At 41.8% G+C, this 20,958-nt stretch overlaps 1 protein-coding gene across 1 annotated transcript in view; it reads left to right on the top strand.

The window, feature by feature from the left end:
- LOC128526363 (zinc finger protein 850-like) overlaps positions 1 to 20,958 on the top strand; it is a 49,046-nt gene that overhangs the window by 13,875 nt on the left and 14,213 nt on the right. Inside the window, exon 4 of the mRNA XM_053498154.1 lies at positions 16,237 to 17,310. Within this exon, the coding sequence (XP_053354129.1) occupies positions 16,237 to 17,310 (1,074 nt within the window). The remainder of the gene's footprint in view (positions 1 to 16,236; positions 17,311 to 20,958) is intronic.

Genomic DNA, 20,958 nt, shown 5'->3' with positions numbered 1-20,958 from the left:
GCAGATGGCTTTAATTAATTATTATTAACAAAATTATAAATAATATATTAAAGACTCATTTGGCTTATAAAAGCTTTAATTATTTTTATCTACAGAAAATAAAATGCTTTTTGAAACTGTAAAAGTACAAAAAAAATAATATGGTAGCAAGCAATGATGATCGGGCCCAAGCAACTGCGCCATTGCTGCCCGATCACATCAGACACATTGGTGCACAGTGGGCACATGCATATAAAGGGGAAATGCCAAAAGGACAAAAGTGAAAGTTTGGGTGAATATGTGTACATGTGTGTATTATTACTGTATATATTTAAATTGTGACCATTAAGCGATATTAAAAGAAAAAGGGGGAAACCTTCATTTAGTGGACATAGTTTAGTACTGCAGGAGTCAGGCCAAAACCAGTCAGTTGGCTGATAAATGTAAAAATGAGTTTTAAGCATTACAAAATTATGAAACTAAGCAAACTTTCTCACAACCAGTTGTTCATTTTATGTAAATGTTTTGAAACATTAGGTATTTTCACTCTTAAGATATAAGAACATTATTTTTCCTCTATCACAGTGGTGTGAAAAAGTGTTTGCACCCTTACTGGTTTCTTATTTTTTTGCATGTTTGTCACACTTTGATTCAGATCATCAAACAGATTTAAACATAAATTATCACACCTGAGGTAAATCTCTTTAGCCAGACCCTGGCCTGATTACTGCCACACCTGTTGGAATCAAGAAATAACTTTAATAGGACATGCCTGACAAAGTGAAGTAGACCAAAAGATCTTCAAAATCTAGACATTTTGCTGAGATCTGAAATAAATTATTAATTATTAATATATTAAATAATTGAGATCTATCTGGAAAAGGTTCTAAAGCCATTTCTAAAGCTTTGGGACTACAGCGAACCACAATTACCCCTTTTCCACTGCTCTGGTTCCCGTGCCGGTTCCCAATTTTGGAACCAGTGCCGCGCTTTTCCACAGAAAAAAATTGGTGCTGATGCCCTAAAATAAGCACCGAACCGGCCCCTAAACTCTGCTGGTCTAGTTGCAAGAACCCGTGATGTCACAAGCGGTGGGCGGAGTTATAGGGAGCCTTTAAAAAAATGGCGGAGACCCAAAGTCCATTAATGAGGAGCGTGGACGAAACAAAAGCGTTTTTTTGGCATTTTGGACATTCGCTGAGATTCAGCAGAAATTGGAAAGTGCTTTAAGAAAAAAAAAGTGTATGAGGAAATTAGAGAAGAACTTATAGTCGCAGGCTTCACACGAACAACCGACCAAATAGTGTATAAGATAAAAAAAACTGAAGAAAGACTTTCAGCGGTTATAACACGTCTAATAAGCTGCTTTTGGATACTGAAATACATTTTCATACTAGTTTGGAGAATAGCCAGTAAACTGACTTTGGCCATGGTCGTTTCTGTTTAGTGGGCTGTGTGATGTATTATCATGCAGCTCCCGCTGAGCTCCTGTCTAGTGTAAATGCGGGCCAAGTCTCGGTGGTTCCCAGTCCAGCACCGGCTGAGCACCAAAACCGGCACCTGGCACCAGCACCAGTGTAGTGGAAATGAGGTAAATGAGAACTATTATCTACTAATGGCAAAAACATAGACCAGTGGAGAACCTTCCCAGGAGTGGCCAGCTGACAAAAATTACCCCAAGAGTGCAGTTACAACTTATCCAAGAGGTCACAAAAGAGTCCACAACAACATCCAAAAAACTGCAGGCCTCACTTGCCTCAGTTAAGTTGAGTGTTATGACTCCACCATAAAAAAAGAGACTGGGCACAAATGTGTTCCAAGAAGAAAACCACGGCTGAGCAAAAAGAATATAAAGGCTCATCTTACTTTTTGCCAGAAAACATTATGATGATCCCCAAGACTTTTTGGGAAATATTTTGTGGACTGACAAGACAAAAGTTGAACTTTTTGGAAGGTGTGTGTCCCATTTTGTGGCGTAAAAGTAACACAGCATTTTAGAAAAAGAACATCATACCAACAGTAAAAATGGTGGTGGCAGCGTGATGGCCTGGGGCTGTTTTGCTGCTTCAGGACCAGGAAGACATATTTATCACATTGTGATAAATGGAACCATGAATTCTACTATTCTTGTAACTTGGGTTCTGCAGCAAGACAATGATCTGAAGCACACCAGCAAGTCCACTTCTAATTGGCTAAAGAAAAACAAAATGAAGACTTTGGAGTGGCCTAGTCAAAGTCCTGACCTGAATCCAATTGAGATGCTGTGGCATGACCTTAAAAAGGCGGTTGTGGCTGAATTACAACAATTCTGTAAAGATGAGTGGGCCAAAATTCCTCCACAGTGCTGTAACAGACTCATCGCAAGTTTTCAAAAAACTTGATTGCAATTGTTGCTGCTCGGGATGGCCCAACCTGTTATTAGGTTTAGCTCTTTTTCACACAAGGCCATGTAGTTTTGGATTTAGTTTTTCTTTAAAAATCTTCTTCTTTGTCTTTCGGCTGTTCCCTTTCAGGGGTCGCCACAGCGAATCATTTGTCTCCATCTAACCCTATCCTCTGCATCCTCTTCTCTCACACCAACTAACTTCATGTCCTCTCTCACTGCATCCATAAATCTCCTCTTTGGTCTTCCTCTAGACCTCCTGCCTGGCAGTTCCAACCTTAGCATCCTTCTACCGATATATTCACAATTCAATTCAATTCAATTTTATTTGTATAGCGCTTTTAGCAATTTTCATTGCCGCAAAGCAGCTTTAAATAGTCAAAAGAATTATTTAGGTTTGTATGAAATGTGAATTTGTATGAATCAAAATGGTCAGTTTGTCCCTGGTGAGCAAGCCGAGGGCGACAGTGGCAAGGAAAAACTCCCTGAGATGGTAAGAGGAAGAAACCTTGAGAGGAACCAGACTCAACAGGGAACCCATCCTCATTTGGGTGAAACAGAAAGCAGTAAATGATCTGCATTTATACAGTGTGTAGGGTGGGAGGCAGTTCAGCTATAATAGCTGATGTTAATTGATGTTAATATGGAGTCCAGGTAGTTATTGAAGACCCAGGTAGACTTGTAAGAAGTTCCAGTCATGAACTATCGAACTGTCAAGTCCCCAGAGAAACAGTTGCCAACACCAGTCAAGGCCAGAACCATTTTCTAGGTAGAGAGAATCATTCCCAGACACCAGACGCATCCCAGAGAGACACACGGGGCATCCATGTGACGAGATCTTCAGCCAGAAGCGGGGCACCAGGATGGGTCAGACAGGTCCGGAGGGCAGAGGGAGTCTGGATCACTGGCAGCTCAGGAACGACATGTGTAGCTCGACAGAGAGAGAGAGAAAGAGTGAAAGGGGGGGACAGGAGGAGAGAGGAAAAAGAAAGAGGGGGTGAAAGAGAAGAAGAGGAGAGATGGCAGTTAGGTATGGTCACAGTCACACAATGTATAATGTGAATGTATATTAACTGTAGCGTGCAAGCAGAGACTCCGGCAGGACTAACTATGACAGCATAACTAAAAGGGAGAGCCAGAAGGAAACACAAACATGAGGGCTTCCTGACATGTAAAGCAAACAATCACCTCACCGTCAGCAAACCTGAGTGATCAATGAGAGTGAGGAAGACAGCATCCAAATCACAATCTCTCCTCTGAACATGTCCAAACCACCTCAATCTGGCCTCTCTGACTTTATCTCCAAAACATCTAACGTGGGTTGTCCCTCTGATAAACTCATTCTTAATCCTATCCATCCTTGTCACTCCCAAAGAGAACCTCAACATCTTCAGCTCTGCTACCTCCAACTCTGCCTCCTGTCTTTTCTTCAGCGCCACTGTCTCTAAGCCGTAGAGCATCGCTGGTCTCACCACTGTCCTGTACACCTTTCCTTTCATTCTCGCTGATACTCTTTTATCGCACAACACACCTGACACTTTTCTCCACCCATTCCAACCTGCCTGTACCCGCCTCTTCACCTCCTTTCCACACTCTCCGTTGCTCTGGACCGTTGACCCTAAGTACTTAAAATCCTGCACCTTCTTAACCTCTGCTCCCTGTAGCCTCACCAATCCTCCTGGGTCCCTCTCATTTACACACATGTATTCTGTCTTGCTGCGGCTAACCTTCATTCCTCTGCTTTCCAGAGCATACCTCCACCTCTCCAAATTTTCCTCCACCTGTTCCCTGCTCTCGTTACAGAGCACAATGTCATCTGCAAACATCATAGTCCATGGGGACTCCTGTCTTACCTCATCTGTCATCCTGTCCATCACCAGAGCAAACAAAAAGGGGCTTAGAGCTGATCCTTGATGCAGACCCACCACCACCTTGAACTCTTCTGTCACACCTACAGCACATCTTACCACTGTCTTACAGCTCTCATACATGTCCTGCACCACTCTAACATACTTCTCTGCCACTCCAGACTTCCTCATACAATACCACAGCTCCTCTCTTGGCACCCTGTCATACGCTTTCTCTAAATCTAAAAAGACACAATGCAACTCCCTGTTACCTTCTCTGTACTTCTCCGCCAGCATCCTCAAAGCAAATACTGCATCTGATGTACTCTTTCTAGGCATAAAACCATATTGCTGCTCACAAATGCTCACCTCTGCCCTTAACCTAGCTTCCACTACTCTTTCCCAAAGCTTCATTGTCTGGCTCATTAGCTTTATACCTCTATAATTGCCACAACTTTGCACATCTCCCTTGTTCTTAAAAATTGGCACCAATACACTTCTCCATTCCTCTGGAATCCTCTCACTCTCCAAGATCTTGTTAAACAAACTTGTCAAAAACTCTACTTGTTACAAAAACCTTAAACACTGTTCAGTCTACGGCAGTAAAACATTTGACTTTATTTCTTTTGTTTAATCACTGAATATGCTGAAGACAGGACAGACAAACACACAAACTAATTTAATTAGCATATATGCTCAGTAACAAACTGAGATACGGCCTATTTTATTCTCTTTTTTGCCATCAACATCAGCAGTAAACTAATCACTGTGTTAATCACTGTATATGTGTTGAGATTAATATATTTTCTGATTTTAGATCCACCAGGTATATCAGTGCATTTTGGAAGCTGAGAGGTGGCGCAATGAAAATAAACAGCTTTTCAGTGGAAATGTTGCTTCACCTCCACTCTTGTACATGAACAAGGATGAAGCAGAGACGGCCCTGTGTAAATCTGACACACTAGAAAATGTTGGAGAAGATGAAAAAGAAGATATTCTAGTGAATTTTTCATTTATCTTCTCCGAAATAAAGGACATGCTAGTGTTTTTAGAAAATATAAGAGATACAATGAAAATTAAATTAGTTTACTGTCAAAAAATGTAGGATAATCCCGTATAGTTTGTCATTGCATTTTGGATGTGTATCTCTATTGTTGGTTTTAAGACCTGTTTGGGTAATTTTTTTATAAATGTTATTATTATTAGTTATCATTGCTATGTGCAACATTTTTTTACTATCATTAATGTGCTGTATAAAAGAATTAAAATGTATCAGTTTAAATACCCTCCTAACATACTTATAATTTAGTGAGTGTATATAGCAAGTAAGGGATAGGCAAATATTTAAAATATAGTGATTGCTGAATAACTAATACATATCCATTAATCAGTCAGAGCGCTCCATACACTTAAATTCTGTTCTAAAGTTTAATTGACATTAAAATCACTACAATTTTAAAAAATAACAATCAAAAAAATAAATAAATTTTCAATTCAAAAATCGATTTAATAATACAATTAAATAGTCAAATATTTCCATCCTTTTTAAAGTGTAAAATCAATCTGTGCCAGGACAATTTCACTTTTACTATATAGTTGGGTACCTGCTAGGTGTTGTATAGTTTATATTTGCCTGGCCAGAATGGTTTAAGCCACCAAAATAACGTTTTATTGATAAACTGCGCAGCTTTCGCCAACGTGAACACTCCCGTTAGTAACGAGGCGAATAAGGAGCTAACTTCAGCCTCTTAGGTTTTAGAATGTTTATGATGGTGTTTCTAAACAAGACGGCTTTGGTCTTCTTTCCAAATGTGTGCCCTGATCCTCCAGTAGGTGTCGCTGTGAGCGTTTCGGTCTCGTTCCTCCACACATTCCCAGAAGCAGAAGAAGCCGTGCTGCAGTGTTGCTGATTGATGAGCTGAGCTCTCCGACTCTACTAATCATCTTTACATTCCAATATTTCTGACAGGGTTTTACCCCCACAGTTCCATCTGATCCGTTGTGGGTGTATTTGAGGTGGTTAACTGCGTTCTGCTGTAAAGCTCAAGGTAAGTTACACTCGGCTAACAGTGGCTCAGTCCTAAATGGGCTTCTACTTCCTATGCTAGTGCGCTACACAGGCTGGAACATAGTGCTGTTTACCTCACACACTCTGTAGGGCACTAGAACATAGTGCTGTTTACCTCACACACTCTGTAGGGCACTAGAACATAGTGCTGTTTACCTCACACACACTCTGTAGGGCACTAGAACATAGTGCTGTTTACCTCACACACACTCTGTAGGGCACTAGAACATAGTGCTGTTTACCTCACACACACTCTGTAGGGCACTAGAACATAGTGCTGTTTACCCCACACACTCTGTAGGGCACTAGAACATAGTGCTGTTTACCTCACACACACTCTGTAGGGCACTAGAACATAGTGCTGTTTACCTCACACACTCTGTAGGGCACTAGAACATAGTGCTGTTTACCTCACACTCACTCTGTAGGGCACTAGAACATGGTGCTGTTTACCTCACACACACTCTGGAGGGCACTAGAACATAGTGCTGTTCACCTCACTCACTCTGTTGTGCACTAGAACATAGTGCTGTTCACCTCACTCACTCTGTAGGGCACTAGAACATAGTGCTGTTTACCTCACACACTCTGTAGGGCACTAGAACATAGTGCTGTTTACCTCACACACACTCTGTAGGGCACTAGAACATAGTGCTGTTTACCTCACACACTCTGTAGGGCACTAGAACATAGTGCTGTTTACCCCACACACACTCTGTAGGGCACTAGAACATAGTGCTGTTTACCCCACACACACTCTGTAGGGCACTAGAACATAGTGCTGTTTACCTCACACACACTCTGTAGGGCACTAGAACATAGTGCTGTTTACCTCACACACACTCTGTAGGGCACTAGAACATAGTGCTGTTTACCTCACACACACTCTATAGGGCACTAGAACATAGTGCTGTTTACCTCACACACACTCTGTAGGGCACTAGAACATAGTGCTGTTTACCTCACACACTCTGTAGGGCACTAGAACATAGTGCTGTTCACCTCACACACACTCTGTAGGGCACTAGAACATAGTGATGTTTACCTCACACACTCTGTAGGGCACTAGAACATAGTGCTGTTTACCTCACACACACTCTGTAGGGCACTAGAACATAGTGCTGTTTACCTCACACACTCTGTAGGGCACTAGAACATAGTGCTGTTCACTCTGTAGGGCACTAGAAAATAGTGCTGTTTAACTCACACACTCTGTAGTAGGGCTGTAGCGATACACTAATCTCACGATACGATACGATACACGATATTCAGCTCACGATACGATATATATCACGATATTTAGCCAACGATACGATTCGATATAATTCGATACCCTTACATCATTTTCTGATCGATTTAAAAGAGACAGAGTGATTTTGGTGACATCATGTGAGTGTTTCATTTACAAAAAACATCAGACAGCTTGCAAAATAAATGCTGGACAAAATTAATCAAAGATGTGTTAAGAAAATTAGTTCCATTTATTGAAACAGTGCAAACTGTAGCTTACAAGCCTTGAAAGTAAATAAAGTGCAACATTGCAATTTGCAATTAACAATGGAGAGTTAAAGTGCAAGTGGCCTGTTCTGAACAGTTTCTTTGACCTTAGGCTGTAAACTTGTCAGTATTTTGTCTGATATTTCATATCAAATATGCCTTTTCAGCAAAATCATAATGCCAAAATAGAGACCCATCAGATACAGTCTCAAGACATTAATAATAATAATAATAATAATAATAAATTATTGTTATTATTATTATTATTATTATTATTATTATGCGAGATAATTAGCATTTTATCCGTGTGATGTCAATTCACTAGGTCACCTCTATTTAAATAAACCCAAACTGCATATGAAAGTAATCAGCACTCGTAGTGGTCCATTTATTTATATTAAATATATACTGTATTTTTAAAAAATCCCTTGATAAAATAGCATAAATAAATAAATCATGGGTAGTGTATACCTGTGATTAAATATAAACAATACAACGCATGTACTGACATTTTTACAGCCTACAAGTGACTCAGCCGAGGTTCATCATTTTAAATATGTCCAGAATAACAAGGGAAACACATCCTGATGGCTCGAGTTCGTCAGGGATTAAAAAACGCTAACTGTCCGTTTTGGCCTTTACTGCGATCCGTAGAATCTCAGTGGTCCGCGCATAACCCTTCGCGGGCGAGCCTTCTACTAAATGCGCGTTCCCTGTGCCGATTTCACGGGGGTGGGGCTAAAAAAACGTATCCTGATGGGGGAACCAACTTTGACACAGCACCGGAATATTTAACGTTAGTGCCACATAGCTTACAAACCGCGATGCTTTTATCCAAGTCGTTGCTTTCCTTCTTTTTTTTTTTAGACCAAAGTGCTCCCACACATCTGCTTTTAAGCAGGCAGGTGCTGGATTTATATTCGCCGCCATTCTCTGAATATAGGTAGACATCTGCGTCTGTGTAAAGTTAGTACGGGTAACTTGCTCTACAGCAACACTAGCGACTGGCTGACCAAATCGCTCTTCCTGCAACGCGAACGGGGGTAAACAACACGGGGGATTTGAATGGGACGTATGTATCGATACTCGCGGCTAAAAAATACTTTCTTTGGAAAAAAAAATCGATTTATATCGCAGAATCGATAAAATCGTCCAGCCCTACTCTGTAGGGCACTAGAACATAGTGCTGTTTACCTTACACACTCTGTAGGGCACTAGAACATAGTGCTGTTTACCTCACACACACTCTGTAGGGCACTAGAACGTAGTACTGTTAACCTCAGACACCCTGTAGGGCACTAGAACATAGTGCTGTTTACCTCACACACTCTGTACGGCACTAGAACATAGTGCTGTTTTCCTCACACACTCTGTAGGGCACTAGAACATAGTGCTGTTCACCTCACACACTGTGTAGGGCACTAGAAAATAGTGCTGTTCACCTCACACACTCTGTAGGGCACTAGAAAATAGTGCTGTTTAACTCACACACTCTGTAGGGCACTAGAACATAGTGCTGTTTACCTTACACACTCTGTAGGGCACTAAAACATAGTGCTGTTTACCTTACACACACTCTGTAGGGCACTAGAACATAGTGCTGTTTACCTCACACACTCTGTAGGGCACTAGAACATAGTGCTGTTTACCTCACACACTCTGTACGGCACTAGAACATAGTGCTGTTTACCTCACACACTCTGTAGGGCACTAGAACATAATGCTGTTCACCTCACACACTCTGTAGGGCACTAGAAAATAGTGCTGTTTAACTCACACACTCTGTAGGGCACTAGAACATAGTGCTGTTTACCTTACACACGCTGTAGGGCACTAGAACATAGTGCTGTTTACCTCACACACACTCTGTAGGGCACTAGAACATAGTACTGTTTACCTCACACACCCTGTAGGGCACTAGAACATAGTGCTGTTTACCTCACACACTCTGTACGGCACTAGAACATAGTGCTGTTTTCCTCACACACTCTGTAGGGCACTAGAACATAGTGCTGTTTACCTCACACACTCTGTAGGGCACTAGAAAATAGTGCTGTTCACCTCACACACTCTGTAGGGCACTAGAAAATAGTGCTGTTTAACTCACACACTCTGTAGGGCACTAGAAAATAGTGCTCTTTACCTTACACACTCTGTAGGGCACTAGAAAATAGTGCTGTTTAACTCACACACTCTGTAGGGCACTAGAACATAGTGCTCTTTACCTTACACACTCTGTAGGGCACTAAAACATAGGGCTGTTTACCTCACACACACTCTGTAGGGCACTAGAACATAGTGCTGTTTACCTCACACACTCTGTAGGGCACTAGAACATAGTGCTGTTTACCTCACACACTCTGTACGGCACTAGAACATAGTGCTGTTTACCTCACACACTCTGTAGGGCACTAGAACATAATGCTGTTCACCTCACACACTCTGTAGGGCACTAGAAAATAGTGCTGTTTAACTCACACACTCTGTAGGGCACTAGAAAATAGTGCTGTTTAACTCACACACTCTGTAGGGCACTAGAACATAGTGCTCTTTACCTTACACACTCTGTAGGGCACTAAAACATAGTGCTGTTTACCTCACACACACTCTGTAGGGCACTAGAACATAGTGCTGTTCACCTCACACACTCTGTAGGGCACTAGAAAATAGTGCTGTTTAACTCACACACTCTGTAGGGCACTAGAACATAGTGCTGTTTACCTTACACACTCTGTAGGGCACTAGAACATAGTGCTGTTTACCTCACACACACTCTGTAGGGCACTAGAACATAGTACTGTTTACCTCACACACCCTGTAGGGCACTAGAACATAGTGCTGTTTACCTCACACACTCTGTACGGCACTAGAACATAGTGCTGTTTTCCTCACACACTCTGTAGGGCACTAGAACATAGTGCTGTTCACCTCACACACTCTGTAGGGCACTAGAAAATAGTGCTGTTCACCTCACACACTCTGTAGGGCACTAGAAAATAGTGCTGTTTAACTCACACTCTGTAGGGCACTAGAACATAGTGCTGTTTACCTTACACACTCTGTAGGGCACTAGAACATAGTGCTGTTTACCTCACACACACTCTGTAGGGCACTAGAACATAGTGCTGTTTACCTCACACACTCTGTAGGGCACTAGAACATAGTGCTGTTTACCTCACACACTCTGTAGGGCACTAGAACATAGTGCTGTTTACCTCACACACTCTGTAGGGCACTAGAACATAGTGCTGTTCACCTCACACACTCTGTAGGGCACTAGAAAATAGTGCTGTTTAACTCACACTCTGTAGGGCACTAGAACATAGTGCTGTTTACCTTACACACTCTGTAGGGCATTTGAACATAGTGCTGTTTAACTCACACACTCTTTAGGGCACTTGAACATAGTGCGTGTATACAGACTGTGTGTGAGAATTTTTGGATGTTAGATGGATTAAAAAAAAAGAAACAAACATAGGTTTTGTGCCCTGTGTCATTTACATTTCACCAGGTTTAAATCTAATGGCCCGAGCTGTACACTTAAATTATTTGTAACACATTAACCTCGGATTTTGACATGAACCTCCTCACTTAGTTGTGCACTATTTGGATTGGCTATTGTTTGGAAATGTCCATATATGTCTAGCTGTATGATACAAACAGCAGAGTGTTTACCGCATCCTGCTATATATCTCATCTAGGGCTGTAGCTATCGAATATTTTAGGAATCCAGTATTTTACCAAAAATTTATTCGAGTAATCAGATAAACTTTTGCTTAATTAAACAGCAATGTAAAATATACAAGAGAAACAAAGATTAATTGGTTTTCTTTACTTTTTTTGTGATGGCTGAGATGGCTGAGAGGCCACCCTCTTGACATTTGGCCAGCATCTTCACTCTGTCCTGTCTGGTGCTTTTCAGCAGGGCCTTTATATGGGAGGGGCTCTGTCCACACTTCTACCTCTCACACTCTTTCCCCAGTGCAACATGTCTTTTCACATCCTCTGAGGAAACCTCCTCTGGATGTTGAAGCAGCCTGAAACATCTCTTCTTGGTAGGTGGTGTTTTGCTGGTGCTGCCAGGCTAAGCCTGTGACTTTTTCTTGAGCGCACAGCGAATGTGACCATATAATTATAGGTGGGCAGATAATTAATTCATGATTAGGTCAGCAAATGCTTATCTAATGCTATACTTTCTTTTTTCGTTTTGTAAAAAATCTATCATTATGATTGTAATGAATTACAATCATAATGTAAAATTTGATTACCTATTAAGTTGAACAAATCCAGTGCAAGGAAATCTCTTGCCATTTGCCAAGGTAAAAGTGTGCTGTCTGCTTAATCATCTCTGTCCAGACCTTGAGTGGCTCTGGTTTCACAGCTGTCAGTTCCCTTTCTACCAAAGGGCTGAAGGTTGGAAGAGGAGCTGCCTTCAAAGCTTGACAAAGTTCGAATGATTCAGAACTGATGACACAAAATCAATATATATGTCTTACTATATTTATAGACTTTAGTAACATTTGTCATCACAGGAAGCCATTAGGTTGATGGTGTGAGTGGACAAGGTTCTGGGCACCTACAATCAAGTACAGCATTATAATGAATTACAGCAAATATGAATGTACCAAAATTCATTGAAAACAAATTAATTGAAATATAGTGTGGCGTGGGCGGGGCGGCAGCTGACGACCAGCATGCCTTGCGGGGATGTCGGTGTGTTTACCATGATGGGGGAAGGTGTTTGGGTTAGTGACTTCGGCCCTGTTGTGTGTGTGTTGAGGTGTGTGACGTGTGAAATGTGCTCCAGTTCAGGCTAACGCTGAATTGGATGTAGGCTCCTGAGTGAAGGTGCTGCTCATGCTATACCTGCTGTGTGCTAAATAAAGTACTCCCAGCCATTGCATTGGACAGCAAATAAGCTCACTCGTCTCTCCAGCATTCTTTCCGGCGTAAAAACGCTACATTGGTGTCAGAAGTGGGATGGAGAATAACGGGTTCGAGCGCACAACAGAGGACCTTCTGAAAATTCAAGCGGGCCGCCGAGTAGCGGAGCGACTACTCGCGCAGAAGAAGCGCTTTCCCGACGGCGCTAAAGCGAGCATACCACGGCAACCAACGCGGAGCGGCGAGGTGAAAATCCTGGCACTGCGCGAGTCCAGGTGGGTGGTCGAACTTTTACACACGAGTTCTTAGTGGGGAATGTCGAGGAGGACTGCGTTTTGGGGTTGGACATTTTGGAGAGATGGGGTGCGGTGCTGAACTTGTCTAGCGGAACTCTGCGTGGTAACTTCGGGGTAGCCAGGTTGCTCGGACACAAGCCACAGCCGGACAGGTTAGCAGCACACACCCGGGGGGGCGGAACTTCCGGTAGCAGACCGAGCGGGAAACCCTCGGTGCTGCGAGCGAGTGGAGCGCCGTGACGACGTAGAACCCTCGACGCCGAACATTTTCCCCGTGCAGTCCTCCAGGCTCTCCAGCGGTGATCAGCCGTCCGAGCCAGCGTGCAGCCGAGTTACTGCGTCACCCGCAGTCGTTTCGCCGGTGTCACAGCTGAACCGTGATCCGCTCATCGCCAAGCAGAAGGGCCCCACCCAGCGCTCGCGGGCACCGCTGCAAGACTTTCGGGTGGGGGCACCTATGGGGCGAATGGGCGTGGACACTCACAGCCAGGGGCGAGATTTTGCTGCTGGCGAGCAAGTGTGGGTGTGTTCCTCCGGAAGGAGGAGGAGGGGGCTCTCGGCCGGGCGTGTGTCTCACTGGGTGGGCCCCTGTACGGTAATAGCTCGGCTCTCCGATGTCATCTACCGGGTGCGGTTGGCAGGGCGGGCACGAGTTTTGCTCCACCGGGACCGTCTTGCGCCTTGCCAGCCGCACGCCGGGAAAACATTGAACTCTGTGGAGGCCGGATCGCCTCAGGGCTACGTTCGCGTTTATCCCTCACCTGCCAAAGGACGCCGGCGTTCCCACCGCCAGCGCCGACCACCTCCACGCCTCCGAAACAAAGTTTGTCGTGGTGACCGGGGACGGTCACAGCTCGGGTGGGGGCAGTGTGGCGTGGGCGGGGCGGCGGCTGACGACCAGCATGCCTTGCGGGGATGTCGGTGTGTTCACCATGATGGGGAAAGGTGTTTGGGTAAATGACTTCGGCCCTGTTGTGTGTGTGTTGAGGTGTGTGACGTGTGAAATGTGCTCCAGTTCAGGCTAACGCTAAATTGGATGTAGGCTCCTGAGTGAAGGTGCTGCTCATGCCATACCTGCTGTGTGCTAAATAAAGTACTCCCAGCCATTGCATTGGGCAGCAAATAAGCTCACTCGTCTCTCCAGCATTCTTTCCGGCGTAAAAACGCTACAATATGAATAATAAATAATATTTTATTCACTTTTCTCCTTAAAATCACAACACCAACAGCTTAATTTAAACTGCGTGTGGCATTCCAAACTTTAAAGATTGGCATTGTCTATAGTCTGCGATATTTTGTGTAATAATATTAGATGGTGAGCAAAGCTTATGAAAGTTATATCACCCCTAATATCAATCCATAATAATGATAATGGTATTCTTAATCTTTCATATATGCCTCATTTTAGGTATTTAAACCATATACATATGGCTGTTCACATTCATTACCACTCTAGAGCCTTAATAACTATAAATAGATAAAGGCCACTGAAACGCAACTGTGTCAACAAACAAATGAGCATTTCTACCATTGGTTTTAACACAAAGCACAAAATATGCTCTTCATAATAAGATCCCATTTTTTCACAGATTAAATACTTGACATACTTAAGAACAAGTATCTCTTGCAACACACACAAAAACTGGAATATCACCTTCATATTTCATAACCAATGCAGATTCTTTGCGATATTCTATTGAATAATCTGCTCGATACACTGCTGTTGAATTTGTATTTTCCAACATCTGAAATGTTTGAACTAAATCTGGATGTATTTTAGGCAAGTCTATTTCTTCACCACTACCAACAAAATCTCCGTCATGAAGAAATGAGGCAGAATATCCACCTTCATTCCCCATCATCGTTTATGCCATGTGCATTTAATGTATATTGGCAAGTGTCAAAGAAATGTTTTGGAAGTTTTTGTATTTTAAATCCCATAGACCAGTGGTGCCTTAATGGTCTATATAATCGCATCTGTGTTGAAAAATGGACCATGTAGTGCATTTTGGGAATTGATGATGCTTTTGAATACAGATATTTTAATTCTAGTAAATATTTTGCAATAAGTATTTTCAAGTACATAGCAGTGTTCCTTGAACAATAAGTGAAAGTACTGAAAAGTACTATTTGCACATGGTGTAGTGTATTTATCCAATTTCTGTTGCCATGACGGACTTTATGATGAACTAGTTCATCAGCCAGTGACCAGAATTGGCTGTTTTTCAGTTTAAGCGATATAAATAGGTCTGTACCAAGCGCAGAACACATTCTTATGGTGTTACATTATAAAAAATTGCATGCCTTTAAAGGCCGATCTGCCATTTTCTTCAAAGTCTCACACCATGAGCACTCATTAGTCAAAAATCGTGTGTGTTAGCTGCCCTGCATGCCCACGCGTGCTCACTATCAAGTTGACTTTTGAGACATTTGAGGTGTTTAAGGAGGTAAAGTGTCACAGTCGCTTTATAATCCTACAGGTGGAGCACTCTGAACTATTCACACCTTTTCATCCATTTAATGTGGTAAAAGTGAATTATTTGCTAGGTAATAAATATGGCAGATGACAGAGATCTGCGCTGCTCACTAACAAGGTAGCTTTGTGTTTAATTTAATTGAGTTAAATGTTGAACTCTCGTATTTCAAGTTAGTTTGTATTGTTTAAATGTTGCACTTCGATTTTAAGTGAAAAGTCTAATGTTTAAACCAATAATTGAGCTTTAAAATTGTAACAAAATCAGGGAAAATGTAATATCTAATTAGGATTAGCCCGAGGTATCGTGATAATTCCAAACCGAGAATTGACTGATGGTTCGCATCCTTGGTAAATATGCAAGTGTACAGCGAATAATAAGAACGATGTGAACACTGGCCAATGAGAGAGTGGGGAAGAGTCTGTAATCCAGGACCCCAGATAGGCTACAGCTTTTGTCTCTGTAGGGTGGGTGGGATAGTGCTACAGGTGAGCATACTTCAGTGGTTGAACAGCTTAGGTAGGGCTACAGGTTCTATCAATGTCACCTTATCAAATGAAATAATGTTTATACATTATACATTACTGAACACCTAGGGGATTTACATGGTTGCCAACAAACCTGACCTATATACTGTAATCTCAATACATTGAGGATGCAAAATTTCTCAAACAGGTCAGCTGTGATGACGCCTTAAATTTATACTGTAACCAATTATAAGTGGTTAATAACTTTTTCTCTTTTGAATCCAGATAACTTTTGCCCAGTCTTCTCCTGCGGTCCTCTCTCCTACGCATCATAAATTTATTTCTACAAGAACATCACAAGTAGGATGAAGTCAGACGGGATTGAAGGGGAGAGTCCAGAGTCCACAGAGAGCTCCAGGAGTCAGCAACGCTCATCTTTCAAGCAAAAGCAAAAAGCATGTATCCTCTGCTCACATTGTGGAAAGATTTTTACTAATATGAGTAGTTTCAAACAGCACCAGCGCACGCATACCGGAGAAAAACCATATCAGTGCTCGCACTGCGGGAAAAGTTTCAGTTTCAGGGGAACGCTCAATAAACACCAGTACATTCACACTGGAGAGAAGCCATACAAGTGCTCACACTGCGGGAAAGGTTTCAGACAGAGGAGCACGCTCAATAAACACCAGCGCATTCACACTGGAGAGGAGCCTTACAAGTGCTCAGAGTGCGAGATGAGTTTTAAACGAAAGGATCAACTAATAAAACACAAGCGCATTCACACAGGAGAGAAGCCATACCAGTGCTCAGAGTGCGAGATGCATTTTATCGAGAACCGTAATCTTGTACAACACATGCGAGTCCACACAGGAGAAAAGCCGTATCACTGTTCAGAGTGCGGGAGGGCCTTCTCCAGGCCAAGATGTCTCAAGCAACACCAGCGCATGCACTTGGGAGAGAAGCCGTATCAGTGTTCATGTTGTGGAAAGAGTTTTAGTGAGAAGAGTAAGCTGTTAAAACACCAGCGTGTTCACACTGGTGAGAAGCCATATCTCTGCTTAAACTGTGGGAAGAGTTTCGCAGCCAGGGGGACTCTACTGCAACACCAGCTGGTTCATAGTGGAGACAAACCCTACAAGTGCTCAGAGTGCGGGAAGTGTTTTAGAGACAGGAACGCTCTTCGAGTGCACCAACACATCCACACGGGGCAAAAGCCTTATTACTGCCATCAGTGCGGGAAAAGTTTTACCACTCACAAAAGTTTCAAGCAACATGAGCGCATTCACACGGGAGAAAAACCATACGAGTGCTCGCAGTGCGGAAAGAGTTTTACTATTCAGAGTAATCTCAGAAAACACAAGCGGATTCACACAGGAGAGAAGCCGTATCAGTGCTCCGAGTGTGGGAAGAGTTTTGTACGACGAAGTAACTTGCTGAGACACAAACACACTCACGTGGCTAAGATAATGGACAGTTCTCAGCAGGAAGTCTAGGAATGAACTCTGGCTAGTCGCAATTCATGTATATTCCTTGATACGTCCTTGACAGGCATTAAGGGTTTTATCATGATCAAACTGCGAACTTGGAAACGTATTAAAGGAGTAGATGGCCTTTTCTATTTTTAACATGACTTCTTTTTACATGACAAGTGACATATTAAAAATTCATTTAGCTTTAAATTTTTTCATTTTCATCTACCGAAAAAACAAGATTCATTTTGGAACTCTAAAGGTACAAATTAAATATAATTTAAATATCACATTTAAATAGTTAATCACTGATAAGTAATTGTAACTCTTATTTGAACAATTATAGTGGAACAATCACAAAAATTATTTATGCAAGATAAACAAATTGAGCTTAAAATATCAGGCTGTCAAAAACTTCACATTACATGAATTGCTCTAGGGGTGGACTAGTTAATATGTATGTGAGCTACTGAGAAATACGATGCTAAACAAACTAACAGTTAATACATTAAAAATCATTTAAATTCGCAGTGGCAATTAGTTGATTGATGACTAATCATTAACATTACTAACATTACTAGATGTTTGAGTTAAATTGTTGTCCAGTAGTTGCATAAATCCAGAAGTGTTGCCAAATGTTATTTTATGCCAGTATATGCATTGAAAATTTCTTATATCCTTAAATCAACCACAAAATAAACTCTCAGCATTGTCAGTGCTCCACTACTTTTCTGATGTTAACTGTGGAATTTTGTTTATTGATTTATAGATCTTATTGACTGTTTTTTGGCAATTATCACAGGGCTCGAAATTATTTTTTATTTGGTAGCACTGGTGCTACCACATTCAAAAAGTTAGGAGCACCCACCAAAAATTAATGAGCACCACAACTACAAATTGTATATTAACAGATTTCTTTAATTTAAAAACAACACCAATCAACACATTTAGGCATTTGGCAGACGCTCTTATCCAGAGCGACTTACATTTTTATCTCATTACACATCTGAGCAGTTGAGGGTTAAGGGCCGCGCTCAAGGGCCCAACAGTGGCAACTTGGTGGTTGTGGGGTTTGAACCTGGGATCTTCCGAACCGTAGTCCAATGCCTTAACCACTAAGCTACCCCTGGCCCTAACACTAACAACCAATCACTGAAGCTTTACATATCCTGTGGCCAGGATTTGAAATTCGGTCTTCTGGCTTGCTGTCCCTCTGACATCCATCTTTTGGCTGAGGCATCAAAGGCTTCCAAAGGAGGTCCCTCAACGCTGATTTAAATTAGATCCTTTACCGTGTTGGGGTGTAATGAAGATCTAATGTCTGACTTTATGCGCTTTTGGATAGAGAACCCCCTCTCACACTGCGCTGAGGACACAGCATTAGCATGTTCCACCTCAACATGCCCGACGAGGATGGTTGTGGGCAGTCTGCCAAGCAGGATGCGGACATACACAATCACGCACTCCTTGACAGACAGGTCAGTGTCTCCATCGATCATGAATGAGATGTACTGGGCTGATGATACTTTAACTGCAGTGTTCTCACGGAGGGTATCTGCTATTACGCCGATGATATTGGCACATGACTTGTCATTTGCATATATCATGTTAATTGCAATACTGTTCATTTTCATTAGCTGCAACATGGGTTTAAATTTAGTAAAGGCGAGTTCTTCTTTGCAGATAGTGTATGCCGACTGTTCTGCCAACTGCGCGGAACGGCTGGCAGTATCCTGACGATTAAAAGCCTCAACGATCGAACCTGTTGAAACTGAACTTTTTGCTACACACTTGTCCCTACATTTCTTGTGTTTGACACTCTCACCGTGTTTGATCAAGCTCTCGAGCTTAAAGCGCGTAGATTCAGTGGCGAACGCTTTGTTACCTGCAAACTCCGTCCCACAGGTTTTACAGTGAATGCAGTGCATAGAGCCATTTTTTATAGCGGAGCCACTCGAAGTCTTTCAGCCATTCCCTCCGAAAACTGTACGCCTTCTTTTCGGCTGGTAAATCAACAATCACTACATGATCACTATCACCAGCGTCATTATTTGTAATGTTATGTGGTTTGCAAAAGAAATCAGTGTTCTTTTCATTTTCCCTCTTCTGCACCTCTTTAAATTTTAATTTCCCAGCTGTAGTTAGCGCCGTCACCTGACTGAGTGATTGACAGCTATTATTAACCAATCTAAAATCTCAACGGCAGAACGTCATCGTATCAGCCTTTAGGGCACAAAACACATACATACTGTTAACATATTAATTTGTTTAATTTGTAGAGAAATTAAAACAGGTCACACGGCTACAATTACATGCACTCGCACCAATGCTCCCAAATATATTTTGAGGTCGCATAGATGAAATTTCGGGACCATATGCGACCAAAATGGTCGCAATTTCGAGGCCTGCATCAGATTTCGCTCCCAAATCGGCTTTCAGACTGGTATCCTCAATGACCTTTACATTACATTTACTTATTTATTATTATAGGGGGGTTGCACTTTTTATTAACCACTCAATTTTTTCTTTTTCATTTTTTGATAAATGTAAAAGAAATTAATGTTTTCTCAACTCCTCTCCCATGCACACAAACTCGCGTACCCACCTGTGAATAGCTCCTCCTCCTCCTCCTCCTCCCCCGCACCCACACTGTACCAACTGCAGACAGTATTAACAGATTAAACAGCTATCAAAACAAAGTATGTTGTTTTTAGTGAAACCGAACATGTGCGTGTATAATTAAGGTCAAGTAAGAGCTCTTGTACTCCTGTTATTATTACAATATTGTAAGCATGTTTTTTGGTAGATACACAGAATTACATATGCATCACATATATTTGTTATTTAAGTATCAAATATATGCACATAAACTAATGTTTGCTCTTAAAGGTTTAAAACTCGTGTAGGATGAATTGAAAGACACCGAGTGCCCAGGGAAAGTGGGGTGTTTTCTCACATAAGATCATAATAAACCTAACACCTGCATGATGGGGAGAGGTCGACCTCAGCCTAGATAAGAAATACACAAGCAACAAAAACAAGGGACTTTTTTATCTGATCATTTTGATTTCATCCACATTTACATAATATTATTTTGATTCTGTAAAGCTGCTTTGCAACAATGGCTATCATTAAAAGTGCTATAAAAATAAAATTTTATTGAGTTGACTTGACTTTCTCAATTTTTCATGAGGGAAAAAGCCATGCTAAAACCTAATGATGTGAGGTTTTTTGTGCCTAGCAAGTGTGTATGACTGCCAAGCTCGTATTGTCTCTTACCAGGCAGAAGTTAAAAGAAACCATAATAGGGCTGTAGCTATCGAATATTTTAGTAATCAAGTATTCTACCAAAAATGTTATCGATTAATCGAGTACAGAGGCGTTTTTAGGACTTTCAGTTAAGGGGGGCTCAGCCCCCATAGATATTGAATACGTATTTGGCTTGTTCAGAATCAGTACTTAAATGAGTCTTCCTGATCTCACACACACAGTTTACTGTATAAACCTTGTATAAAAAATGTAACCAGAAAACAGCATATAACTTTAAACCTACGTTGATTAGCAATATAAACAACACACCTATGAGGCTGGGCA

This window comes from Clarias gariepinus, chromosome 6, assembly GCF_024256425.1.
Source record: "Clarias gariepinus isolate MV-2021 ecotype Netherlands chromosome 6, CGAR_prim_01v2, whole genome shotgun sequence".
Lineage (NCBI taxonomy): Eukaryota > Metazoa > Chordata > Actinopteri > Siluriformes > Clariidae > Clarias > Clarias gariepinus.
Note: the sequence above shows the minus strand (reverse complement) of the source record. Positions and strands in the feature narration are given on the sequence as shown.